This window comes from Pongo pygmaeus, chromosome 6 (genome assembly GCF_028885625.2).
Source record: "Pongo pygmaeus isolate AG05252 chromosome 6, NHGRI_mPonPyg2-v2.0_pri, whole genome shotgun sequence".
Classification (NCBI taxonomy): Eukaryota; Metazoa; Chordata; class Mammalia; order Primates; family Hominidae; genus Pongo; species Pongo pygmaeus.
In genome coordinates, this window is record NC_072379.2 from 55,748,791 (window position 1) to 55,772,876 (window position 24,086).

Consider the following 24,086-nt stretch of genomic DNA (forward strand, 5'->3'; position numbering starts at 1 on the left):
ATGCTACAGCCTCCTTTCTCCCCAGGGAGAATCAGCCACAGCACAAGGGGAACTCCTAGAGACTCAGGCCACTGAACAAGCAGATAGAGTCTACCGTTGGGCTGGGGGAAAAAAGTCTGGAATTTAAATATGAATCTGAATTTAGATGAGAATGCTTCTGATATGGTTTGGCTCTGTGTCCCCACCCAAATTTCATCTTGTAACTCCCATAATTCCCATGTGTTGTGCGAGGGACCCAGTGAGAGATAACTGAATCATGGGAGTGGGTCTTTCCTGTGCCGTTCTCGTGATGGTGAATAAGTCTCACAACATCTGATGGCTTTAAAAAACGGGAGTTTGCCTGCACAAGCTCTCTTTGCCTGCCGCCTTCCACATAAGATGTGACTTGTTCCTCCTTGCCTTCTGCCATGATTGTGAGGCCTCCCCAGCCATGTGCAACTGTAAGTCCAATAAACTTTTTGCTTTTGTAAATTGCCCAGTCTCAGGAATATCTTTATCAGCAGCATGAAAACAGACTAATACAGTAAATTGGTACCAGTAAAGTGGGGCACTGCTGAAAAGATACCCGAAAATGTGGAAGTGACTTTGAAACTGAGTAATAGGCAGAAGCTGGAACAGTTTGGAGGGCTCAGAAGAAGACAGGAAAATGTGGGAAAGTTTGGAACTTCCTAGAGACATGTTGAATGGCTTTGACAAAAATGCTGATAGTAGTATGAACAATAAGGTCTCAGATGGAGAGGAGGAACCTGTTGGGAATTGGAGCAAAGGTGACTCTTGTTATGTTCTAGCAAAGAGATTGGCAGCATTTTGTCTCTGCCCTAGAGATTTGCAGGACTTTAAACTTGAGAGAGATGATTTAGGGTATCTGGCGGAAGAAATTTCTAAGCAGCAAAGCATTCAGGAGGTGACTTGGGAGGTGTTAAAGGCATTCAGTTTTATAAGGGAAGCAGAGCATAAAAGCTCGGAAAACTTGCAACAGAAAAGAAATGTAATACAAAAGAAAATCCCATTTTCTGAAGAGAAATTCAAGCTGGCTGCAAAATTTGCATAAGTAGCAAGAAGCCAAATGTTAATATGCAAGACAATGGGGAAAATGTCTCCAGGGCATGTCAGAGGTCTTCAAGGCAGGCCCTCCCATCACAGACCCGGAGGCCTAGGAGGAAAAAATGGTCTCATGGGCTGGGCCCAGGGTCCCTGTGCTGTGTACAGCCTAAGGATTTGGTGCCCTACATCCCAGCCACTCTAGTGATGACTAAAAGGGGCCAATGTACAGCTCAGGCTGTGGCTTCAAAGGGTGCAAGGCCTAAGCTTTGGCAGCTACCACGTGGTGTTGAGCCTGCAGGTGCACAGAAGTCAAGAATTGAGGTTTGGGAACCTCTGCCTAGATTTCAGAGGATGTATGGAAACACCTGGATGTCCAGGCAGAAGTTTGCTACAGGGACGGGGCCCTCATGGAGAACCTCTGCTAGGGCAGTGCAGAAAGGAAATGTGGGGATGGCGGCCCCACAAAGAATCCCTACAGGGGCACCACCTAGTGGAGCTGTGAGAAGAGGGCTACTGTCCTCCAGAACTCGGAATGGTAGATTCACCAACAGCTTGCACCATGTGCCTGGAAAAGCCACAGACACTCAACACCAGCCCATGAAAGTAACTGGGAGGGAGGCTGTACCCTGCAAAGCCACGGGGGCAGAGCTGCCCAAGACCATGGGAACCCACCTCTTGCATCAGCATGACCTAGATGTGAGACATGGAGTCAAAGGAGATCACTCTGGAGCTTTAAGATTTGACTGCCCTGCTGGATTTTGGACTTGCATAGGGTCTGTGGCCCCTTTGTTTTGGCCAATTTCTCCCATTTGGAACAGCTGCATTTTCCCAGTGCCTGTACCCCCACTGTATCTAGGAAGTAACTAACTTGCTTTTGATTTTACTGGCTAATAGGTGGAAGGGACTTGCCTTGTCTCAGATAAGACTTTAAACTGTGGACTTTTAGGTTAATGCTGAAATGAGTTAAGACTTTGGGGGACTGTAGGGAAGGCATGATTGGTTTTGAAATGTGAAGACATGAGATTTGGAAGGGGCTAGGGGAAGAATGATATGGCTTGGCTCTGTGTCCCCACCCAAATCTCATCTTGTAGCTCCCATAATTCCCACATGTTGTGGGAAGGACACTGTGGGAGACAACCGAATCATGGAGGTGGCTCTTTCCTATGCTGGTCTCATGATAGTGAATAAGTCTCATGACATCTGATGGCTTTTAAAAACAGGAGCTTGCCTACACAGGCTGTCTCTTTGCCTGCCACCATCCACATAAGATGTGACTTGCTCCTCCTTGCCTTCCACCATGATTGTGAGGCTTCCCCAGCAACATGGAACTGTGAGTTCTCTATTAAACTTCTTTCCTTTGAAAATTGCCCAATCTCGGGTATGTTTTTATCAGCAGCATGAAAATGGACTAATATAGTTTCTTAGTTAGGGTCTCTGAAAAGCTACCCTATGACCATGGCCTTACATAAATAACCTAAAACAAAGACCAGATGTCTACTCAGCAACAAGAATGGGACTTAAAAACATGGTGCTGGGTAGAGAAAGTAAGAAACCAAATGAGATATATAACACAATGCTATCTATGTCAAGTAAAAATGATGCACACAAAACAGTAGAGATTTTGCAAGAACATACACAAGAAGAAGATATAGATTAAGCGTAAGAGAATGGTTGCTTATGGGAAAGGAAGCTAATAAGAGTATAAGGGGTAGGGCTAAAGATAAATAAGGAAAGAAAGTTAAGAGGGAGAAAGGGAAGGAGAGAGGGAAACGTAAAAGGGAGGGAAGGGGGCCAGGAGCAGTGGCTCATGCCTGTAATCCCAACACTTTGGGAGGCCGACGTGGGTGGATCATCTGAGGTTGAGTTCGAGAGCAGCCTGGCCAACATGGTGAAATGCCATCTCTACTAAAAATACAAAAATTAGCCAGGCGTGGTGGCACGAGCTTGTAATCCCAGTTATTCAGGAGGCTGAGGCCTGAGAATCACTTGAACCCAGGAAGCAGAGGGCAGAGGGTGCAGTAAGCTGAGATTACACCACTGCACTCCAGCTCGGGCAACAGAGCAAGACTCCATCTCAAAAAAAAGGGTGGGAAGGAAGAAAGGGAAGAAGACTGATAGGCAGGCTTTGCAAAGACCAACACTGAGAATGTTCTCTGGAGGAAAAGAGATGTGTGATTAATTCCACCTTAGACATCTGAGGCCCCAGACAAAGGAGCAGGATAACCTGAGTGATTCCAGATTACTGGAGGACTGACCCTGAAGGGTTTCTTGCAATGCCTTGAGCCAGATTGTTTCCTGGAGGCATAAAGTGACAGTATTTAAGCCTATTTAGAGGTTTCTATTTAGTCTGAGGTTGTCAGGGAGGGAGCCAGGCCTGAAACATGCTCTGCCTGGGTCCCATGAAGTAAATCTGGGAATGAAGGCTGGGGGCCCAGGAAAAGCAGACACAAATGGAGCATAGGCTAGAGTGAGCCCCTTGGAAAAGGCAAACTCCTTTGGCTTCTACAGGGAGGAATTGACCCGAGTGCAGAGAGTTGGTTCAGGACCATATAGCAGGCCTCAGGCCCAGATGTGGTGGGAATGCCATGCAAGGGAAAAACAAAACACTCCAGAACGACATGTTGGCCAGGCAGACAAGGCCATCTGTAAATGTCAGTGGTTTGAGAATGCTATTTTTAAGGTTCTGGTTTAAATGTCTGATTGAAAAGAAGCAAGGGGTTTTGCTTCCCATACCATTTTATGTGCTTTTTGTGGGATATATGTACGTATGTATAAAGTAATTGGATTTTATTTCAATAGGGAGTCAAAGATACCAAGGGGAATGATGTTCATAGGAAGATTCCATAGGGAGAATGGGCCACATAGCGTTTTTCTGGGAGCCTGTGCAGAATTTCCTACTGTCCACAAGATATCTTGTGGAAGTGCCCCAACACCAGAAACTCAGAACCCTTCCTGGTTTCAGTTTCAGTAAAAGACCTCATCTCTCCTCTACACTTCTACGAGAGTCCCAGGCTGAAACCTCCACCCTCTCTCACCCACCATGCTGGTCCAGCCTGTGGATCAATCTGCCTCCAGAATGTCTCATATCCTGCCCCCCCCGTTGCCTTTCTCTCTCCACTGTTACAGGAACATGTCCTTATCTTTCTATTTGCTCAGCAAGTGCATTCTTTAGCACCCATGATGTACTAGGGATGATGTGGGACAGAGGTCAGAGATGACTAAGGCCCTACCCCTTCATTCAAGCAGCTCCCCGCCAAGGGAGAGACAGAGCCCCCCGAAAAATTACAACATAACCCAGTAAAGGCTGAAAAGGGGACGAGTGCAAGGGTTTTCAGAGCAGAGAGGGAGGTGATTAATTCTGCCATAAATGCTCAGGGAAACATCCCATAAGAGGTGAAATTCAGGCAGGTCCTGAAATACCCATTGGATTTCCCAAGTAACAGGGGTCTCATTACCTCTTCTCTGGACTACGCCAAGAGCCCCTCACCAGTATCCCAGCATCTAAGCTTGTATCCCTAAAGTCTATTCTACACCTAAGTCCAGATATAGCCCCCAAATGTGCAGCCCTAGGTATCTCACTAGCACAGAATCTCTGCCCAATGACTTGCGGTCCAGCTCTTTAGCACAGCACTCAAAATCATCTTGCCCAGTCCAGTCTTCACTTCAGCCTCATCTCACACTGACCCCTATAACATCCCCAACAGGGCCATTACCTCCAGCCAATCTTTCTCATACATACACCAGGCTTTTGCCCATGCGGCTCCTTCCACATCGCTATTTGACAAGACCTTGCCCATTCTTCAGAGTCCAGACTAAATACCTACACACTATGGAAGCTTCCAGAACTGATACGGTTTGGCTGTGTCCCCACCCAAATCTCATCTTGAATTGTAGTTCCCATCATCCCCATGTGTCATAGGAGGGAACTGACGGGAGGTAATTGAATCATGGGGGCGGTTACCCTCATGCTATTCTTGTAATAGTGAGTTCTCATGAGATTTGATGGTTTTATAGGGTGCTTTTCCCCCTTTTGCTGGGGACTTCTCCTTCTTGCTGCCAAGTGAAGAAGGACATGTTTGCTTCCCCTTCTGCCACGATTGTAAGTTTCCTGAGGCCTCCCCAGCCATGCTGAATTGTGAGTCAATTAAACCTCTTTCCTTTATAAATTACTCAGTTTCCGGTATGTCTTTATTAGCAGCATGAGAACAGACTAATACAGAAACCCATCACAGAACTTGGCTTATTACAGCACTTAAGCACTGCTGGGCATCTGCTTTATGTGTTGCTATGGGAAGACACCTCTCTTCCTTTGTCCTACCCACCCCACCCTCCAAAAAGGCAAGGCCACCTTTTATTCACCTTAGTCTGCCTTCTACAGAGCCCTGCATATGCGCTAGCAGGTAATTACTGACAAGAGTTTACTGAATTGAACCAAAGTAAAATGAACTGGGGTGGAGAAGGAGTGCTGTTCCTCTAACCAAATTTGATTTTTGTTTCTGAACCGCTCAACTCCCAACCCCCTGGCCCCCACAAGACTTCTCCTTCCTTTCCTTTCATGAACTCTCTCCATGACTGGGTTCCATGGTCTCCTATCCTTCACCTTCTTCTCCTTTCCTAAATCATTAGCCGAGCCATTAGCAAAAAGGGGTCGGCCTCCCTCCAGAAAACATGCACACATACACTTCAAACAGCTGCTTCTGAGAATTGCTAACAGCCTTCCTTCCAGTAGAAGCTCTCTGGGTTCTGAAGACCAGGAACTGCTTTGCTGGTGTCCAAACACAAGCAGCTTTCACCGCAAAATCTTAAAGTGCAGCGGTGCACAAAAAGGGTTTGGATGCCAGCACCTCCTGACTCCATGCTGTACTCTGCACAGCCATACACAGAAATCTACCCCATCTGGGGAGCTCTGAGGATCTGCTACTTCTAGGATGAGTTATGCAGAGTAAACAAACCCCCATCTCCGCCTCCGCAGCTCAGAGGCCTGCACCTTTCTTTCAACCTCATCAAAGCAAACTGTCAGACTACACGTCTCACACAAGAGAGTTCTAAATAGGGGCACTGCTTTCTTCCTTCAGTTTAAAAGGGAGAGTTCAAAAGGGAGAAGAAGAGCATGTGAACAGCTCTTGTCTGCCCAAATGGTGCAATAGGTAAACTGTTGGCTCCAGAAAAGAAGCAAATGTTGGCAGCACTCAAGCCTCATCCTCTCACGGCCAGTCCTTGGTCTCAACATCCTCAGTCTCTAGCTGCTTCTGCAAAACCCTGCAAATGCATCAGTCTTTGGAGAGTAGGGAATTACAGAAAGAGAGAGAAAAAAAGTTTGCTTCAAAACTAAAGAGTGGAAGGAAATGTGCTCTATCTTGATCTCAGAGAGCAGTTACACAGACGTACACAGAAGTGAAGATGCAGACCAGGGCACTAAAGGTTGTACACTTAATGCCTTCACTGCTTGTGTCTTATGCCTCCATAATACACTGATAAACTTTTAAAAAGGATGGGCCTTCCCAGACAGAGCTATACTGATACTTTGAATGAGAACTGTTTTCTGGAGACCTTAGTTAACTTACTAAGAGGCCATTACTGAATGGCCCTAAAAAAAATACCAAATGCAGAAAGAGCTTCTCTGGCCCCACAGTGTAGATCCAGAAATGACTGGTCTTCTTACAAGGGTGTCCCCAGGAGAGAAGGGCAAGCAGTAGAAGACATCAATCAGAGAGACAGCAGTCTGGTCTACTCACTTGACCGGCCCCCACTTGCTGAGGTCAGGTGGAAGGAAAGGGGCCCCCCACCACCCATCTCCCAGACACAGCCAACGAGGACCCCATGGGCCCTTATGGGCACAGCACAGAGGCACCCGCTGCACCTACCGAGCCGCAGGGTACCCAGCTCACCATCCGCCTTGTCAGACAGCAGCAACTGATTTTTCCTGGAAAATAGAAAATATCAATGTACCAGAGAAAACTGACAGAGAAATGTAAACGGCAGAGAAGACTGTTAAGAGCGATGGACAGGCATTCAGGAGACAAGTCTCTCTAGTCTTGGCCTTGCCTCTGTGTGCCTTGAATACTCCCCCTCTCTCAGCCACAGGTTCCACATGGGATGGGACCAAATAGCCCCCATGACGCTTGTCGATTCTGTGTTCTCACAAAGAGACTCATACACCAGCCAATACAGGATGGTCAGCTCTGTAGGTCGGCATTTGCCAAGCACTGCATGTAGGCTATCTCGCCAATTTCGCTGCAATACTTCTGGGAAACACACACACACACACACACAAATCGAGTTCTTGTCATCATTGCCCAGAATTTGTTCATCTCATCTCCATGTTTTTTGTTTGTTTGTTTTCTCTCTCCTAGCTTTCTGGTAAAGCCATCAGCAGCTATTTATAAGAAACCTCTGACAGGCACCAAAGTGTTTAAAGGAACCCTCCTGTATCTTCCTGTTACTTAAAACATTGTCCTGTGATTCTAATTTGTAAATTCAGGTATGTGCACATAGAGCTTTCTTAAAAGGGTCCACCTTTTAAGGGTGGACCCTTTGAGGGAGCATTTTCTAAAGCTCCCTTTAGATTTTTCTGTTCTTCAGCATACATTGACCTGAACTAAAGTAAAATCATTTCTAAACGGAATGTATTAAAAATAACAATATTACATCACTCTCTGAAAACCCATTTACTATGTTAAAAAGTGACAGCTCTTTTGAATGTGGCATTGAAATATATTTTCCTTCAAATCCTTGCAGGGTAAGATATGATTGAAGTAACAATCGTAATCTTGCCCTGGTGCACTCCATTGAATTGGTTTCCTCCTGAAGATGTATGAAGGGGCGTGAATGGAAGAGCTCAGAGGACGCACAGTACCAAGTCCCTGAGTACATACTTCTTCAGACTCCAGGTTTCTTTCACTGGCGCTAGAACACAGAACTCCCTCACCCTCCCTCCCAGGCAGTCCTCATCCTCCATGTGTCCTCCTCGACTCAGTCAAGTCATTTGCCTTAATTCAAAACCACAAAACCCCTCTGCCCAACACCACTAGGATTCTACAGGCATTCTTGTGGGGACTGGTGGAAGAATGAGCTGGAAAGAGGAGTTAAGGCATAGAGGGGTGGTTAGAGGGATGTGGAAGGGGCAGTCGACACTGAGGTTGTGTCAGAGCACCCCCACCCATGAAGAACTGCACTTCCATCAGAAGCCTCTTCCAGCCACACTTCTCCCACCTCCGCCTGCTCTGCAACAAAGGGCTGAGGACCTGAGTTCTACCCTGCCTATCCCGTCTGTCACTGTTTCATCTGGAGATGAAGGCAAGGCATCCTCCCCTTGCTGTGCCTCAATGTCCCTTTCTGAAAATCAAGGACCAAGGCATTGCTACTAAGCCTCTAAAATCCTCCTTGAACCATTTCAAGCAGGGAACAGCTGCAGCAAAGACATCTCTCTAATATCCTGCATCCAATAACATCTCTCTTGAACCCCCACCTCTGCTCTCTGCCTCTTCATCTCCCACCTAGATTATTTTAATAGGCTCCTAACTGGTTTCCTGACTCTTATGTCACCCACCCTTGGCCCCCAATATCTTCATATGGCTGCCAAAGTCATCCTCCTAGAAAGCAAATCTGACCACGACACTGAAGCCTGGCTGAAATTCTTCAAAGAGTCCCCATCATCACCATCAATAATAACAATAATCACATGTATTAAAATAACGGCAAGAATGCTAATACATTCCTAAAGGCTCCCTTGACCGTTCCACACACTGTGCTAAGTGCTTCGCAAGCCTCAAAAGCCGTCTGCTTCTCAGAACAGGTTTATGAAGCACTTATTTCACTGAGTCTCAAAGATGTTTAGTAATTTTCCTAGGGTTACACAGCAAGTAAGTGGCAGCACAGGAATTTAAACTCAGGCAATAACTCTAAAGACAATGGCAATAACTACATTTACTGCTTCCTTATAAAAATAAAATCCAGGCCCATGAGGGTATCCTGCAAGGCTCTCCATGACCTGGCCACCTACTGCCCATCCTCGTCTCACTCTGGGCCATCACATTCCGCTTGCATTTCCTCCATGCTGAACGTCTCAGCTCATGTCTCTGTATCTTTTCATAAGCTGCTCATTCCATCTAGAATACTCTGGCAAACAAACTCACACTAATCCTCTAAAGCCCAAGTGGAACACCAGCTTCTTCTCAACTCCAAAGAACACATTCATTCATTTATTCACTCACTCACCCAGCACACATGTGAGGCTATCTGGCAGGCCTACCTCACTGCCCAGAAGAAACACATTACACAGACACGTAAAATGAACAGACGTTAAATGCAATGTCACGTGGGGTCGTAGGCTGAATAACAGCCCTCAATCATATCCACATCCTAATCCCTGAATGTTACTTTACATGGCAAAAGAGATTCTGCAAATAAGAATAAGTGAAGGATCTTTAGATGAGGAAATTATCCTATATTACCTAAATGGGACCAATGTAATTACAAGGATCCTTATCATAAAGAGGTAAAGGGAGAAGAGAAGGCGATGTGAACATGGAAGCAGAGATTGGAGTGATTTACTTTGCAGACAGGAAGAAGCTACAAGCCAAGGAATCCAGGTGGGTACTAGAAGGTGAAAACGGCAAGGAAATAAATTCTCCCCTGGATCCTCAAGAAAACAACCAGCCCTTTCAACACCTTGACTTTAGCCCAGTGGAACTTCAGCCCTCCAGAACTATGAGATAATAAATTCATGTTGTTTGAAGCCACTTAGTTTGTGATAATTTGTTATGCTGCCATAAACTAATACACATGGTAAGAGTTATAAGCAAGGAAGAAGAAACGACTGCAGGATTCTCTTGGTCTCCTCTGGATCCCAGGTGTCCAGCATGTAGCCAGTGCTCCATAAATGGGTGCTCAATGCCAGATGATTCTCACAGAAGCTAAGCTAGGTGGCTTACACAAGGTCACACGACTTAGAAGTGCCAGAGTCAGGATTCAAACCGAGGCTGCTGGCTTCAAATGCTCTACTTTGCTCTTGCCTCTATTTTCCACATCCTTCCCCTGCTCAGAAACTTCCATGGCTTCCTGCAGACCACAGGACAAGGGCCAAATCTCCCAAGTGGTTCCCTTGGCTCCTGAGGGTAGGCAGGTGGCCATGAGCCCGCTGAGATGGTGGGAATAATGTTTCCACTGGGTAGGGTACAGCTTGGCCTCTCTCGCCGGTCATGGGACTTCCACCCAGAGGGCCATCCATCAGCTACAAGAGCCCAGCTCAGATGCTTTGTGCCGGGTTCCCATAGATCTCATCACCAGAGGAGACTTCAATTATGCTTCCACATAGAGGATGTGTTTATTGTTCTTTTCATGTGTCTCTTTGTGGCATAAGCTTTACAAAGTTTAAAAGGTCAGTTTAAAAGCATGTTCTTGCCTTTGAGTGAAAACTATTCTGAACAACAATGGCAAAAAGATAAATCAAGGGACTCAAAACACTTTTTCAAAGTGTGATTGTGCTGATAACCCAGAGACATGTATCAAAGCATGCAACTAAATTCATGGGGGCCAAGTGGCAGAACTCGGCTCGCCCCTCTGCTAAGGCCTCCACCTCCCACCACAGCTCCTCTCATGACCCCCCAGGGAGAGGCATGAGCCAGATCAATGCTGGTGTTCTGGGCTCCATGGGACCAGGACTCAATCTCTGAATAACTGAATCGTTGGCTTGGTGAAAAGAGCCGCTCTCACATAATAACACAGAAGAAGCCAGGTGTGGTGGCTCATGCCTATAGTCCCAGCATTCTGGGAGGTGGAGGCAGGATGATCACTTGAGGCCAGCCTGGGCAACATATCAAGACCCTCTCTCTACAAAAAATAAATAAATTAGTTGAGCATGGTGTCACGCACCTGTAGTCCCAGCTACTCAGGAGGCTGAAATGGGAGGATCGCTGGAACCCAGGAGTTTAAGACTGCAGTGAGCTATGATCATGCAAGCTGCTACCTCTAAAAAATAAAAATAAATAGCAAAAAAATAAAAACTGAGAAGAGGAGATGCTTATTCCTCTGTGTTTGTTACTAGATTCTTGGCTAAATTAGTCATGGGTTCTAAAAGAAAGGCATCTCATGAAAAAAGATACTGATCACTTACTGCTATGGTTTGAATATCTGACCCCTCTAAAACTCATGTTGAAATTTAATCCCCAGTGTGGCCGTATTGAGAGGTGGGGCATTCAGGAGATGATTGGGTCATGAGTGCTTTGCCCTCATGAATGGATTAATGGGTTCATAAATTAACAAGTTGTTATGGGAGTGGGATTGGTGGCTTTCTAAGAGGAAGACAGACCTGAATTAGTACACTCAGCCTCCCCATGATGTGATGGCTTGAGCTGCCTGCAGAGATGTGATGAGCTACCTCCCCATCATGTGACAGCTTGAGCACTCTGCAGAGAGCCCCCACTAGCAAGAAGGCCCTCACTAGATGTGACCTCCCATCCTCGGACTTTCCAACCTCCAGAACTGTAGGACACAAATTTTGTTTCCTTACGAACTACTCAGTTTCAGGTTTTCTGTTATATGCTACAGAAAATAGACTAAGACATTTGCTATATATTTGATGAAATATCAGAACCCAGTGTCAATGGAGTTCAAATTGACCCAATTTACATGGCACAAGAATCTAGAATATAAGAAATTAACATAAATTTTTCCCAAGTCAGTGATACCCCAGCACACCTAACCAAAGTAATGTAAAATTATCTGGCAGAGCATTTCTACAAACCAGTTCAGACACGATTCCCTGGAAGAGAGAGGTTTTTTGTTTTTTTATTTGTTTTTTTAAGTCCTACTAAAATACGCTCAAAATAAAAAACTCTTAAACACATGAGAAATTATGTACCATGAATGAAAGCCATGGTACATCAAATAGACACAGCAAATAGGACTCCCAAAGACTCAAGATGGAGCAAAAATCTTAAGAGAGGCTGTAAATTAGAAAGATGAGAGAAACTTTTTAAAAACAGGAATGGAAATCATAAGAAAAGAGCTAGATATTACGAAAAAAGAATGGGCAGTTTTGAAGAGTAAATGCAGTCATTGAAATAATGGGCATATAAACAATGGTGATAGGTGATACATTAAATATTGAAAAAAATTCATGAGTCGGCTACTGAAGGAGGAAGGAATGAAAGACAAGAAGGAAGAAGGTGGGGGGAGTGCAAGGAAAAGAGAGAGAAGATGGACAAGCTCTTTTCTAGAGAATACCATCAATGAATGTAGAAGGAATTATAAAATTAGAAAATCATCATTTTACACACTCCAATTTAATCATTTATATGGGAAAGGGTCATCAGTAGATGCCAATACAACTGGATGGAAGGTTTTTGAGGAAGAGGATATTCATATGGTCTAAAACTTTCAGATTACTTATTAATTGCAAAAGGGAAAGTTATCTTTACAATGATAGACAGAGTGACATACACCACCTTAACAGAGTGATCCAACTTAGCATCATCAAAATAAAACAAACTGACATAAATGTGGTCCTGATGTGATGTAACAGGAAATACACAACATCACTTATGCGTTGTCCTTGCCAAAAAAAAAATGCTTAATGTAAACCTAATAATGAAACAAACCAACAAATCTAGAATATGGGTGTTCTTAGGACAACAAGCCCATTCTCTTCATGAAAAACTAAAACTAAGATTAAAATAGACTAGAGGCTGGGCACAGTGGCTCACATCTGTAATCCCAGCACTTTGGGAGGCCAAGGTGGGCAGACTGCTTGAGCCCAGAAGTTGGAGAACAGTCTGGGCAACATAGTGATTCCCCATCTCTGCAAAAAAAAAAAAAATTCAAAAATTAGCCAAGTGTAGTGGTGCATGCCTGTAGTCCTAGCTGCTCAGGAGGCTTCAGGTGGGAGGATCACTTGAGCCTGGGAAGCCAAGACTGCAGCGAGCTGTGGTCATGCCACTGCACTCCAGCCTAGCAAGAGTGAAACCTTGTCTGAAAATAAATAAATAAATAAATAAAATAGAGAGGCACATCAACCAAGACAATGGGCAAACCTCGAATGGATCCTGGATTGAAAAAAAATAAAGCCTAAAAGAATATCTGGGGAACACTTGAGAGAGATTTGATTATGGGCTACATGTCAGATAATATTATTGAATCAATATGAAATTTTGTACAGGTACAGCGGTTCACACCTGTAATCCCAACACTTTAGGAGGCTGAGGCAGGAGGATCGCTTGAGTCCAGGAGTTTGAGACCAGCCTGGGCAACATGGCAAAACCCTGTCTCTACTAAAAATACAAAAATTACCCAGGCTTGGTGGTGTGAGCCTGTAGTCCCATCTACAGGACTATGGGAGGATCCCTTGAATCTGGGAGACGGAGGTGACAGTGAGCCAAAATCACACCACTGCACTCCAGTCTGGGTGTCAGAGCAAGAATCTGTCTCAAAAGAAAAAAAAAAAGAAAGAAAGAAATTTTGTGGGTACTGTCGTTGTGGAGGAAAATGTTCTTGCCCTTAGGAGATGCATGCTGAAATATTTACAAGTGAAATGTCAGGATATCTGTATTTTACTTTAGAATGAATCATCAGAAAAATACGTGTATATATAAATACATTTAATATATATTGGGGAGGAGGAGATGAGAGAAAGAGAGAGAAAGAACAAATGTGACAAAATCATACCAATTGCTGAATTTAAGTGAAAAGTCTGCAGATATTCATTGTACTCTTCTTTCAAGCTTTTTACAGGTTTGAACTTCTTTAAAATTTGGAAAAATCTTTTGGCAAACATAAACAGTAGATTAGATACAGTGAAGACATCATTAACTACTAAGAGCTATCAGATGACATTACTCAGAATATCACCAATCAGGAGAGAGATAAACTGCATGAAGGTGCAAATAAGAGAAATGGAGGAAAAACTTCTAAAGTCCAACATACATATAAAAGAAGCTCCAGAATGAAAGAATAAAGAGAATTTAGGAAGGGAAATACCTGAAAAGGTAATTGCTAAGAACTTTCCAGACATGCATTCTCACAGAAACATGAGATTCAAATGGACATGTAAAACTAAATGCATACCTAGACATGTCATTTTAAAGCTACTGGAATACAAAAGACAATGAGAAAAATCTTAGAGAAAAGGCAGATTACCTATAAACGGTTACAGCAGACTTCTCAATAGCAATGAAAAAGGCATAAGACAATAAAATAACAACTTCAAAGCTGAAATAAAAAAACTGTCAACTTTGAAATTCCCAACTGAAACATCGCTAAAAGTAAGAACAAAATGAAGACATTTTCAGTCAAGGATTAAAACAGTTTACTATCACAGACCTTCACTGAATGAACAATTAAGGACTCATATCAGAAAGAAAAGAAATCAGTAAGCATTTAGATAAACCTAAATGGGAACCGACAATAAAAACAATTAAAATAATAACAATAGCAACTAATTTAAGAGTAGTTAAAAACAAAGTGAAACTAAAACACCAGACATAATAAACAGGAGCATGGGAATGGGAAACAATCATCAGAGTTAAAGCTTCCTAAAATCTCACATTTTTTTGAGGGGGTAGAGGGACTGATTAAAGTCAATTAAGATTAAAAATTTAGAAGTAACCACTGGAACAATAAAAACATAACGTATAATTTCTAAATGTGAAAAGAGTAGGAAAAACTACATTTCAGTTAATTCACAAGTAAGTGCCATTGTGGAAAACAGTCTGGGAGTTCCTCAAAAAGTTAAAAATAGAATTATTCTGCAATTCCATTTTTCAGTATGCACCCCCAAAGAACTGAAAACAGGGACTCAAACAAATACATGTGTGTAAATGTTCACGGCAGCACTATTTACAATAACCAAAAGGTGGAGACAACCCAAATGTCAATCAACAAATGAGTAAATAAATAAAATGTTATATATCCATACAATGGAATATTATTCTGCCATCAAAAGGAATGAGGTATGGATACATGCTACAATATGGATGAACCTCAAAAACATTATGTTAAGTGAAAGAAGCCTGACACAGAAGCTTATATATTATATGATTCCACTTATGTGAAATATCACAGATTGGTAGTTGCCAGAGACTGGGGAGGAATGGAGAAAAACTGCTTAATGCATAAGGGATTTTACTTTGAAGAAATGAAGATGTTCTAGAACTAGACAGAGGTGGTGGTTATACAACACTGTGAATGTACTAAATGCCACTGAATTGTTCACTTTCAAATGGTTAATTTAAAAAATAAGAAAGCAAGAAAAGAGGAGAAATTATATAAAGAAAAAATGTGGCAAAAGGGAATTATGAAATATAACAGGACAAATAAATTTAAGTAAATCAGCAATTATACCAAAGGCAAAAAAAATTAAACTTGCCAGTTAAAAGAGACACAGATTGAATTTCACTTTTAAAAATTATCTATATGCTGTTTTAAGACACATGATACAAAAGCTTAACAGTAAAGCATGGCAAAAATATACCACTTGTATGCTAGCCATTTAAAAGGTGATGTAGCTAAATGCTATCAGATAAAAACAGATTTTGGGATAAAAAGTGTTATTAGTGATAAACTTACTTATTAGAGAATAATAAAAGGAAAAATTCAACAGAAAAATGTAGCCATCATGAAACTCTATGCTCCTAACAACAAAGCTTCAAAACATATTATCAAAAATTTGACAGAACTACGAGAAACTGTTCAATCTGTGAGCATAATAGAAAATTTTAACACATCTCTCCCAGCAACTAACAGATCAAGCAGAAAAATAACATTAATAAGAATAAAGACTATTTGAACATTAAAATAACATGTTTGATCCAAAACATCCAACTGTTAAATAATATATTCTTCTCAAGCACAAATGTATAAATATTGACCATACAGCAGTCCATATATTATGTCTCAAAAAATTCCAAACTGTGTTTCTGATTAAAAAGAAATAAAAAAAGAATTCAATGATAAAGAGATAGCTCCTCTACACTCCCCCAAAATAACCCATGCATTAGAAAATTTTAAAGAAATAACGGCAGAAAGTATTTCAAAATGGTTAACATTAAAAACACAACTTATAAAGTCTTATGGGAAGCAGTTAAAGTAATATGGAGAGGGCAGTGTATAGCATAAAGGCACCTATTATTGTGGAACAGTGGAAAGCAAAGAGCTAAGCATCCCCCAGCAAAAGAGAACAACAGAATAGGCCAAAAGAGAGTAGGGAGGAGGAAAAATAAATGCAAGATGAAAAAGTTAATGAAATAAAAAATAATAGATTCAACAACCTTCAAAACTGATTCTTTTAAAAGATTAATAAAAAGGCAAACCTTTGGCAAGACTGATAAAGAGAAAAGAGTATAAATAAACAATACTAACAGTGAAAAGGAAGGATAAAACTAAACATGATCAATAGGAGCTTTTCAGTAAGAAGAAAATAGTATGAATAAGTTCAAACCAATACGTCGGAAAACTGACAGATGGGATCATTTTCTAGAAAAATCACAAAACTGACGAAAAAATGAACAGAAAACTGAAACTACCTATAATCATTTTCTTAAATCATTAATTTAAAATTCACCCCCATTTCCAGCCACAACATACATACGAAGAGTTTTACTGATGTGTTCCACCAAATATAAGAAAATCTCCCCAGTTTACATTCCCAAATGGAGTGCACTCGGACTCTGGAACCACCCATCCCAGCTATGAATCTCACTGACACACTAAAAGTCTGTGCAGGAGAGGCAAGTGTCCAGCTTCTCTGGGCTTCAGATTCTTCATCTATTCTTTATTCTTCATCTAATGGGGCTAATAATAGTCTCCCCTCAAAAGACTGTTGTGAGAATTATATGAGTTAATACATCAAGTACTAGGAATAGCACCCTACATACAGAAATTGCTACGTGTTAGTTGAGATAATGATGATTAATGAGGATACCACAACCTTGATTCTAAAAATCTAATACCTGTAAACATAAAATACAAAAATATAAAATAAAAGACAACTGTATTACCATGAGTTTGAGAGAAATTATGACCAAATAGAAATGCAAGACTATTTTAACAGTAGAAAATCTAATAATGTAATTCATACCAAGAGATTTAAAAAATATAAAATAATCTAAATAGATGCAGAAAAAGCACTTGATAAAAATAAATATCCATATATGTTTCTTTAAAAATAATTCTTAGCATGCTCAAGGGAAGGAAAGGGTTTTATTTGAACCCTAAAGAACATCCTACCTAACGCTGAGGCATTGGAAGCATCCCTGTTAGAGTCAGTAACAAGATGAGAATGTCCAACATCCCACACATACCCAATATGCTGGTGATATACATACTAGAGGCCAAGCAACAAGGCAAGAGAAACTGAAAACCCCAGGACCAGAGTCCAGGTTTCCTGACTACAAATTCAGCACTCCTACCACTCTCCCACGTGAACAGAACATCATTTTGCAGTGAATAAGAGGGTTAGATTATAATGAACGAGAGAGTTGTTCAGACATGGACAGACATATAGGAACTGGATGGACACGCACATGCTAGGTAAGACTGGCATCACCTGGCAACAGACACATTGCCTCTAGTCTCAACCTCTCTTTTGCCGGAGTTGTCTTTGAGGGGCTATAAGAACCGCAACACTTCAGGAACCTGGGCTTCCGCTCTTCAGACCCAGCCCCTCCCCACCTGCAAGCACTTCTTGGCCATGTATGTACACAGCAAACACTGGAGGTGCCCACCAGGGACAGCGGTGCTGTACTCCTTCCTGGCTTTTCCATCAGTGACTCTGCATAGCCCCCATCACTTCAACAGCTCTCATGAATGACTGAACTGCTGGAGAAGCAGTAAGTTTTTGTGAGTCAGATCCCTGAGGGCAAGTTGATATAAAAAGACTAAAAAAATTTTTTTTTAATGTAGAATGCTAAAAAAAAAAAAGACAAACCCAAGTTCTCCATGGAAGAAAAGCTTTTTTCCTTTCACTTTCCTGCTCTCCTTTTTTCTTTGGTTTCCTGTAGCTCCTCAGCCAAGCTCCTCTAGGTATAGGTGGAGTACAGAATTGTGGTTAGAGCTGGATGGCACTTAGACGTCACCTGGCATGAACTTTGGTGTTACAGACAAGGAAACCAAGTTCCTGGGAGAGGATGGGAGTTCTTCAGTGTCTTCATCTCCTGGGAGCTCAGTGGGACTCTGAGCCTCTGGAGGGGCTTCCTCTACCTCCCTTGGCCACTGGATATTCACAGGCGTTTTTCAAATTAAGCCATAAAGAACATGAGGTCTCATGAAGGGTTGGGTTATCGAGAAGTCATCGCATGCACTAATTATCACAATGTGTAGCAACTTTAACAGATCTTAAGTTTATATGCTGCAGTTGCCAGTTCTCAAACGGTTGACCTACAACATATAAAAGGAATATTTTTTTCTCTCTGTCTTTTCTTTCCTCTTAAGGATGTGGAAAACCTGACTAGAATTGTTGGCCTGACATTTCCTGTGAGAAAAGCTCTCTGCTTGGAATCCTGTGAAAACAATCTGCCTTAACAATTCAGCTCAAATAATCTTCCTGAAACCAGTGAATCCCTTAATTGGGAACTGGGCTGCATACCCAAGTCTCTCTCATCTGGGTCCATGATGACAGAGGTGGACAAAGATAGGGATCGCCCAGTGAGGACAGATTTGGGAGGCAGGGGGGCGGGAGGGAGGGAGAAACGGATGGCCCCGCATCCTCCTGGAAAAGCCATCGGGCCCAGGCTGTTTGGCTGCAGAGAACACATGCTGCACTCCAGCCTCCTAAGCCATTGTTCTGTCGGGGTGATGGTTTCTCAGCTTAACTCTCTTTCCGTATGTGTCCCTCCCGACAGGCCTTGGCACACGTCCTTGACAAGAAGTATGCAGAGCCAGAGCAAGATCTGAAATCAGTTCCAACATTTCTCCTTCCTGTATCTCTGTTCCTTGAGTCAGGCTGGACTCTGGAACATTCCAGAAACGGAGAAAAAATTTACCACAGTCTCAGACTCAGAAGTTTTCTTCAAGGGCATACAGTTTGCAAAACAAAACTGTACAAAGATGTGACCTTCCCTCATATTATTTCCCTATTCTTCCAATTTGGCATACGAGACCCGGGCACGCAATTGATATTCAATGGATCCTCCCTCTGGAAGCTGAGGAGTACTCAGAGATCACCTAGATACAGCTCATCCAGCCGGAAGGGCTGAAAAGGCTAATCCAGACCATCTAGTCTAATCCTGCAGCCCTGCGGGAGGTGGGAGTCAAGGACAGAGCTTTCCCAGGGCCCCTGGTTAGTAGGCAGAAATAGAGTTTTAGGCTCCTGACTCTCATCTTGGTTTATTTTAATCTATCCCATGCTGGATATTTGAGGCACTGCCTTCATTTTCTTAAGACCCAAAAATGCATTAGGACTGATTGCTCTTCCCTTGGGGAGACACACACCAGGACTTTGTGGCCCTCCCAGTTCATACCTCCCTGCCCTTCTCTCAGGCTGAAGTTTCCTGGGCACGGCTGAAGTCAGCTCCAAAAGGTGACTGGTACAAGAGGCAGGAGTTGCCCAACAGGCAGTGAAAAAGGGGGTAGACGTGATGTTACCCCAGGGAGAGAAACATATCTTCTCGAAGGAAAAGTGATCTCTGTGAAGCATGTCTCTGGAACACACTCAAATTCATTGAGTAACCACTCTGGCCTGGGGTATGCAGTTCACCAAGCAAAATGTTGCTAGCCCATGATCTCCCTTCATCTTGGTCTCACCTCCACCCCTCTGCACACTAGCCCGTGGCTGCTGGACTTGACCAAGCCCACCCATCATGAGATGCTGGATGAGACCAGTGACCAGGGCCAGTGCTAGAGATGTGATGGGGTGCCTGGCCCACAGCATGAGGTGTCCCAGGTGTGGGTGGGCCACAGGCTGCACACCCAGTGGGCAGGGCCACTAAGGCTGCCTCTGATTAGGGCTTCCTGGCAGCCCAGCCTCCCTCCCCAGTGGTCTCTGAGGCTGCCTCCCAAGGATGGTGTAAGAGCCCAGGATGGAAAGGATTGCCTCTACAGCCTTGGCCCTGTCCCAGGGAGGTCTAAAGTCATCCTTGGCATGACAAACGGGAAGGTTCTGACACGTTGCCTGAAGGAGTGGCTGCCTGAAGGAGTTGCTGCCAGTTTCCACAGTGGACTGAAAAGCTGTGTGGAGATGTTTACTTAGCTGCTAGGAGAAGCCACTCTGGGGCAACAATCCTGCCCATGACTGTCCTAATAAAGGCCAACCAACGTGTCAGGGAAGTAAGCTGCACCAACGAGAGGCTGAGTCCCACAAAATGCTAAACCCACTTAGGCTCTGTTTGGTTAAATATGTCAAAGCATGGCTTAAAACAACTTCTAGGATAAAGTATTTTCCTTTCAAACTTATAAGGCATTCCCCTACATACGCATTTATATAAGAGCTGTGAGCCACATGTTCGAAACAGCTCTGACTGGGTCCAAGTTTGACCTCATAGCCATTTGAAAAGAAAGAAATTTGGGTTCATTTACTTTTAGAAAGGTGAAGAGGCTTACATTTAAATAACACTTATTTTTGGAGCTCATGCCTTTCTCCAAGTGACCCTGGGCAAATATTCACCTTCCCTGGGCTTTGATTTACCTTTCTATGACCTTCTAAGGGTGTTAAATGTTCTATAGCTTTGCCCTTACAATAATAATTGCTTATCTAAGCAGCACCTTCTACTTTTCCTAGCACTTGCTAGGCATGTTTTAAAATTTAATTCTCATGAAAGTCCTGTGTAGAAAGCAGCATAAGAACTTTTTAGCCCTATTTTTTACAAATGAAGACACTGAGGCTTGGAAAATTACCAACTGTCCAGGACACACAGGTCCATGGTGACATGAGAAAAATAAAAAACAATGCAGCAAAATGTTTCACAAAGCTTAATTTGTTCATTTTAAAGGTTGACATAATCTTGAAATAAGATTATGTCTACCTCAACTTGTAAAATTTTATGAAATTGTTTCAATGTCCTTACTTGGCCAGAAAAAAATAATAACAACAACCCAAATAGCATTTGATTTACCATGAAGCTAATGAAGCTTAAGCTTCAGGGACCTTTCTAAGAGGCCCTAGAAATGTGTGCTCACACGGTCTTGTATTTTTGGAAAATTTGCGAAAATTAAATACTTTCATATTCTTTCTCTTAAAGAGGTCACTCAGATTGTGCAAGTCTCAGGCCCACAATGTCTGACTCTGCTTCTGAACCTGACGCTGGTCCTCCAGTATTTTTTAAAGTAATTTATTTTACTGACTGTACCAAATGGATGACCCAAAGGTCTCCTTTGGGAGACTGTGATTCTCTGTCCTGCCCTGGTTTGGCCAGAGCAAGATCAAGTCAAGACTGGTTCCTAGAGATATGCTTCCTTCCACCCCACACTGCCCCATCATGAAAAAAGAACCTCCAGGAAATTTTGACCTACACCCAAAGCACAGAGAAATGACTGTTTTCTGGACATTTTTAGAAGAAGGAGAAAGAAACATGTTGCTTTAAACCCAAGTTAGCTTTGCAAATTTTGAGCATTACACCACTCATACACATAAAACCAGAGAGCTGTGGAATTTCCATGAGGGAGCCAGCCCCAATTCGGACAAGTACACCCTGGGCTAAAATTAGTTGTGTCCCTGAGCCGGCCTGCCAGCCCCCTGTGCCTCTCCTGGCAGTCATCTTCCCTGGAAATGGGTTGTGAGGGTCCTTGGGTAGCAAACCGTGGGTCCCATTCCTCCCTGACCCCACTCTGGGGTTACTGCCTCCTGCCTCTGCTGAGGTTCCTCAGCTGTTCAGCACAGGTGGCTGTGAATGGAAAGCCCAGCAGGTGAGGGCATTCACTGAGGGGATGGACATGGCTGAGAATCCAGCCACTCAAGGGTGGAAAGTCTGTACTGAAACTTTCCATGAACCCCACAGCACGGGAGCACAAGGTCCACTTCACACAGAATTCAGGACCTGGGGATTGAACACCTCAACACAGGGCAAGTTTCCCTCCCAGATCTTTAAAAGGTAACAATAATTCACATGAGTTTGTAGAAGTAGAAAAGAAAAAATCGAAGCAGCACAATCCCTTTTCTCCTGACAATGAAACTTCTACAGAGGTAGAATGAAGCCCTCTGGCAGGGCTCTGGTTCTCTGGTTTTTAAGGATCTGAATCTAATGCAAGCATGAGGCTGAAAGTACCCCCTCCAAAATCCTGTGTCCTTGGTTCTCCAAGCTGCACTCTCCCACCATCGTCTCCCTCCCCAGTGGGACAGATGTGCAGGTACCTACAGACAGCAGCCCCTTCCGGATGGTGTGGGCGAGAAATGGCCCCAGCAAGGCAGACGCCGGGAAGAGCGCTGACCAAAGGTATCTGGAGCTTTTTCCAGAACAAATGGAAAACCATCGGAAGCAGCTGGACCCATTCTGGGCAATCTCCTGTTGGAAATGTCATGTTGAGCCTCACGATGGGGGTGGAATCAAAGGTCCAGAAGTTTGGACAAAACAACCAGAAGGCTGGGTGAGGATTCCAGCCCCCGCTGGTTAGAGGGGGTAAGACTGGTCTGGAAAAGGGGGGTGGGAATCAGCTTCCCAGGGCTCAGCAGACCTACATGAAAACGCCTGTTTTCTACGCACCTGGAAAACATGTGCGAGCTGTTGTTTCTGTAACCACTGATTCCTTGGAGTGCAAGAGCTTGCAGATGCCCATGTAACAATAAATTCATCAGCTGTGTTGAGGTGCTCCCTCAGCATGTTTTGGGCTAGCCTTGGGTTGTATACCATCACCTCACCCAGATTCCAGCATTGAATAACAAACCTGGTTACACTTCTTTATGATCATTACCCAGAGATAAGAGATATTTCCTATTAACTATTCATTTTTCCTATCTATTCCATGTGTTTTTTAATTCTCTTTTTTTTTTGAAAAATGTTAGACTAACAGGAAAACTGAATGAAAAATAAAACACACACCAGCATATACCCTTCACTTATAGTGACAAATTGTTAACATTTGCCTTGTTTTTTCTCTCTCTCGATGCATACATACACACACACACACACACACACACACACACACACACACACACATTATTTTTCTTTTTGCTGAACGATTTGAAAGCCAGTTGTGGACATCATGACATACCATCCCTAAATATTTCAGCCTGCATCTCCTTAGAATAAGGACACTCTCCTGCCAAATCCATAAGGGGTTTGTTTGTATGACAACACTTTTTAAACCCAGGATCCTTGTCTAAGTTCTCCCAGATCCTTGCATATGGTACACGTGCCCTTTTGTAGTTATTTTCTTTAAAAAGAAGAATAATAAATCAGTAGTAATGTCTTTATTAAATATTAAATGGACTGTAGCTGGACAAGCGGCAGACAAAACCCCTCAGACACCGAGTTAAAGAAGGAAGGGCTTTATTCGACCGGGAGCTTAGGCAAGACTCGTGTCTCCAACAACCGAGCTCCCCGAGTGAGCAATTCCTGTCCCTTTTAAGGGCTCACAACTCTAAGGGAGTCTGCGTGAGAGGGTCGTGATCGATTGAGCAAGCAAGGGGTACGTGACTGGGGGCTGCATATACCAGTAATTAGAAAGGAACAGAACAGGACAGGGATTTTCACAGTGCTTTTCTATACAATGTCTGTAATCTATACATAACATAACTGATTAGGTCAGGGGTCGATCTTTAACTACCAGACCCAGGGTGGGCGCTGGGCTGTCTGCTTGCGGATTTCATTTCTGCCTTTTAGTTTTTACTTCTTCTTTCTTTGGAAGCAGAAATTGGGCATAAGACAATATGAGGGGTGGTCTCCTCCCTTCTTCCCCCACTTTGAGAATCTCACTCAATAGTGGGAGTTCTCACTTTCATTCTCACTACCCATGTCTTCTTGCAAGACAGATCGGTAGTGATTCATATAGTACACTTGTGCTGAAGCATTTTGGTGAATGAAGGTAGCGATGAAGCTTTTTATCATTTGAAGAAGTACAGGTAGCAAACAAGGGAGCAGTAAGCAGGTTTCTATTACTATTATAACTCCTATTACAAG

General features: G+C 43.1%; 1 protein-coding gene across 2 annotated transcripts in view; it reads right to left on the reverse strand.

Annotated features, from left to right (window-relative positions):
- MINDY4 (MINDY lysine 48 deubiquitinase 4) overlaps positions 1-24,086 on the reverse strand; it is a 120,974-nt gene that overhangs the window by 56,576 nt on the left and 40,312 nt on the right. For both annotated transcript variants that reach the window (XM_054495057.2, XM_054495058.2), the window contains exon 6: positions 6,909-6,967. In XM_054495057.2, the coding sequence (XP_054351032.1) occupies positions 6,909-6,967 (59 nt within the window). The remainder of the gene's footprint in view (positions 1-6,908; positions 6,968-24,086) is intronic.